The sequence below is a fragment of the Alligator sinensis genome, unplaced genomic scaffold, assembly GCF_000455745.1.
Source record: "Alligator sinensis unplaced genomic scaffold, ASM45574v1 scaffold1302_1, whole genome shotgun sequence".
NCBI classification, from domain to species: Eukaryota; Metazoa; Chordata; order Crocodylia; family Alligatoridae; genus Alligator; species Alligator sinensis.
In genome coordinates, this window is record NW_005842612.1 from 322,631 (window position 1) to 326,006 (window position 3,376).

Here is a 3,376-nt window from a genome sequence, read left to right on the forward strand (position 1 = left end):
GCCCCGGGGGCAAGTGTGCAACACAAGCCTCCCCTGGCGGGAGTGTGCGAGGCTTGGTGGGGAACGTGTGCAGTGTACTTGTGAGCGTGCAACTCCCTAGTTGTGAGTGTGCACCCCAACCATGCACATGCCCCCACCCATGAGCACCCCTTGCACACCTGTGAGTGTGCAACCCCCTCTCAGCCCCCCTCCTCCAAACCCCTGTCCCATGGTGCCCAGCTGAGCCCTGTGTGTGCCCTCATGTCCCACAGGTATGAGCTAATGAGGCCCTCGCACACTCACTTCCCCTTTTGTACTTACCCCCTTGCACACTCACCCCTTGCATACTCCCCCATGTACACTTATGCCTTTTGTACACTTCCCCTTGTACTCACCTCTTGTGCACTCACTACCCTCTTGCACACTCATCCCTTGCACACTTCCACCTTGCACCCCCTGCACACTCTCTTCCTCTTGCAGTCACCCCCTTGCACACTGTCTTTGCACATTGATCCCCTTGCATACATACACACCTCTCGCACACTACCCCTGGCATACTTACCCCCTTGTGCACTCAACCTTTGGCACACTCCCCCAGCACACTCCCCCACTTTCACTCCCCCCCGGCACACTCACCCCTGGCACACTCCCTCCCCCAGACCGGGCAGGCGAGCGGCGTGACGTGTGCTGGCAGCGCCGGGGCGAGGACGGGATGTGCGGGGGACCGCTGGGCGCTGGAGCCGTCACCTTCCACGAGTGCTGCTGCCGCCGCGCCCGCGCCTGGGGGCACCAGTGCAGACCTTGCCCCCCCCGTGGCCCCGGTGAGCTGCTTGCACGCGCAGGGCCCAGCCCGGGGGGTGGGGGGGACCTGATCCTGGCAGTCCAGACCTCATCCCACTGTGGGTGTGGGGAGGCCTGATCTTAGTTGGGGTGTGCTCCTGATTTGGGCCCAATCCTGGAGTGGGGGGGTGATCCTGACAGGGGGGTGGTCCCAATCCTGGGGGGCCTTGATCCTAGTAGGGGAGGTGTGGTCCTGATGTGGACCCAGTCCTGGGATGCCAGCTGGTTTGTTGGGGGTGGGGGGGGCTGATCCTGGCAGAGAAGCGCGGTCCCGATCCTGGGGTTGGGGGCCTTGATCTTGGCAGGGCAGTGTGGTCCTGATCCTGGGGCGTGGGGGGGGGCTCCTGACCCTAACAGGGGGTTGTGGGGGGCAGGGGCTTGATCCCAGGGTGGGAGGTGTGATCCTGATTCAGGCCCATCCTGGGACACCAGCCAATTTTGGGGGGGAGCAGTCCTGCTCCTGGAGGGTGCCGGGGTGCGGGAGGGCCCTGATCCTGGCACAGGGCTGTGGTCCAGATCCGGGCCCACTCCTGGGGAGGCGGAGGGGGGCCGGGGCTGCACATGGCTTGACTCGGGGACGCCCGGTCCCCCGGCAGGGCAGCAGTGCCAGTCGTCGCAGAGCGAGAGCAACTCCTTCTGGGAGATCAGCCCCCTCTTCCTGGGCAAGGGCCGCAAGGGTGAGTGCGATGGACCCTCGAGGCCTGACCCCCCGGTGCTGGGGCCCTCCTTTGCAGGCGTAGGGGGAGCTGGAGGTGCTGGTGGGATGTGGGGGGAGTAGGGCCCTTGGTGGGGCTGGGGGGTGAAGGAGGTGTCGGGGTGGTGGGAGTTTGGGGAGCAAGGGCCTGATCTGGGTCTTTTCCTACTGCAGCCCCCAGGCCATGGGCAACCTTCACTTTTCTGGGCAGCGTCTGGCACGACAGGGCCTCGGTCCCGGCCGGGGGGGTGTTGTACAGCACCCGGCACCCCCCGATCTCGGCCTGAGGGAGCGGGCAAATGAGCGAACCTGTGCCTCTTTCTGCCCCGCAGCTGGGACAGTTCCTGCAAAGCAAGGTTTTCGGCTACATCCTGTCCTGGGCCTGTCGGCGCTTCTTGGCTGAGCGCCTCTGCTAACACCAATGTCCCTGCCAGCCCCCGAGGGCATGGACATCCCTCCTGCGCCAGCCTGGCCCCAGGGCGGCCCTGCCCCGCACTCCCCTCTTCCAGCAATAAAGCCTTTAGCCCCACAGGGGCCCCTGAGTACGGTTTGGATCTTGTTGGGGGACGGGGGGGTGGAAAATGTTGCTGTCGCGGGCAACTTCGTGCACACCTGGACGCACCCGTCCATCTGTCCGCCCGGCCGGGGCGGGGCCCCTCTGTCTATCCGTGTGTCCCCTGGGTGCTTCCCTCGCTCCTCGGCTCTGCCTTGCCTCACGCCACCTGCCCGTCCTGCCCCCGTGTGCAGGCCCCCTGCCCACCCCTCTGGCTTCTCCTTGCTCCACCCGCCCCCTTGCCCCCCCCAACCCCCACGTCCGGGATGAGGCCACAGCTCACAGCCTGTGCCGGGCCAAGCCCTTTATTGGTGCAAGGAGAGAACACAGGAGTGTGCTGCACGGGCTGACGTGGCCCCACGGCTGGGGGGGCCAGGCTGATGTTCGTCCCGCCAGGCTGGGCTGGGGCTCCTGGCTACTAGGACTCTCGCAGGAAGACGTAGACCCCCACGACAGCAATACCCATGACACACAACCACGGCGAGACGCAAAGCAGCGAGCCAACAACCACAGATGTCACTCCATCTTGGACCTGCAAGACACGGAGGAGCCGGTTACCTGAGCTGCACAGATGAGCAGGTGGCAATCAGGATCCCCTGCCCTGCCCGCACTGCCCGAGCCCCCCAGGCTGGGGTCGGGGCCCTGCAGAGGCACCGCCTGCGGCCCCACGCACGCTCGCCCCGGGGCTGGCACGCACCTGGTGGCTGATGCTCCGGCCATAGCGCAGCTCGGTGACAAAGTGCTCGCAGTTCTGGAGGAAAACGTTGTAGAACATCTTCTTGCCCACCTCTGCCTCGGCCTTGGCCAGAATCTCCTCCACCGGCCGCGGGGCGCGTGTCTTGTCATACTTGTTGTTCACGCGGTACTTGCCACCCCTGAGGATGTCCCGGAGACGCTCCTTCTTCACCATGGCCCTCCCGGCCGAGCTGGACGAGAGCCAGGCGGGGCTGGCCCCTCCACGCCCGTCTGGTGGGGGGCAAGGGAGTGCAGTGAAGCCCAGCCCCTCCACGCTGGCTGCAGGCCCTCAGCCAGGAGACCCTCGCCCAGCAGAGCCCACCCACACACACGGGCAGATCTAGGATCACGAGAAGGGGGAAGCAGGCGGGCCGAGGCACCCTCGCAGCTAACAGCACACGCTTTTCTCCAGGTAAGAAGAAATTAGAAGCTTCACTAATACACCAGGGGCTGCTGTTCCCTTGAAGGTCCCCCCCAAACAAAGATGCCACGTGTCCACCCCAAGACCGTGCGGGGGCACAGCTCCTGGCCGGCCTGGCCACCTACACCTCTGGCTGGGGCAATGCAGGCAGGGG

At 65.5% G+C, this 3,376-nt stretch overlaps 1 protein-coding gene and 1 long non-coding RNA gene across 2 annotated transcripts in view; one reads left to right on the top strand and one right to left on the bottom strand.

Moving 5' to 3' along the window:
- Nucleotides 1-82: 82 nt before the first annotated feature.
- On the top strand, nt 83-2,236 carry LOC112551807. Its single transcript, XR_003096121.1, has 3 exons — nt 83-800; nt 1,416-1,496; nt 1,688-2,236. It is a non-coding gene; the product is annotated as an uncharacterized LOC112551807 (long non-coding RNA).
- A 119-nt stretch (nt 2,237-2,355) lies between these two features.
- The window catches only part of LOC102371845 (HRAS-like suppressor 3), a gene marked incomplete at its 5' end in the record, with an annotated part of 1,692 nt that continues 671 nt past the window's right edge, over nt 2,356-3,376 (bottom strand). The window contains 2 exons of the mRNA XM_025214929.1: nt 2,356-2,598; nt 2,764-3,032. Coding sequence (XP_025070714.1) covers nt 2,485-2,598; nt 2,764-3,032 — 383 coding nt within the window. The remainder of the gene's footprint in view (nt 2,599-2,763; nt 3,033-3,376) is intronic.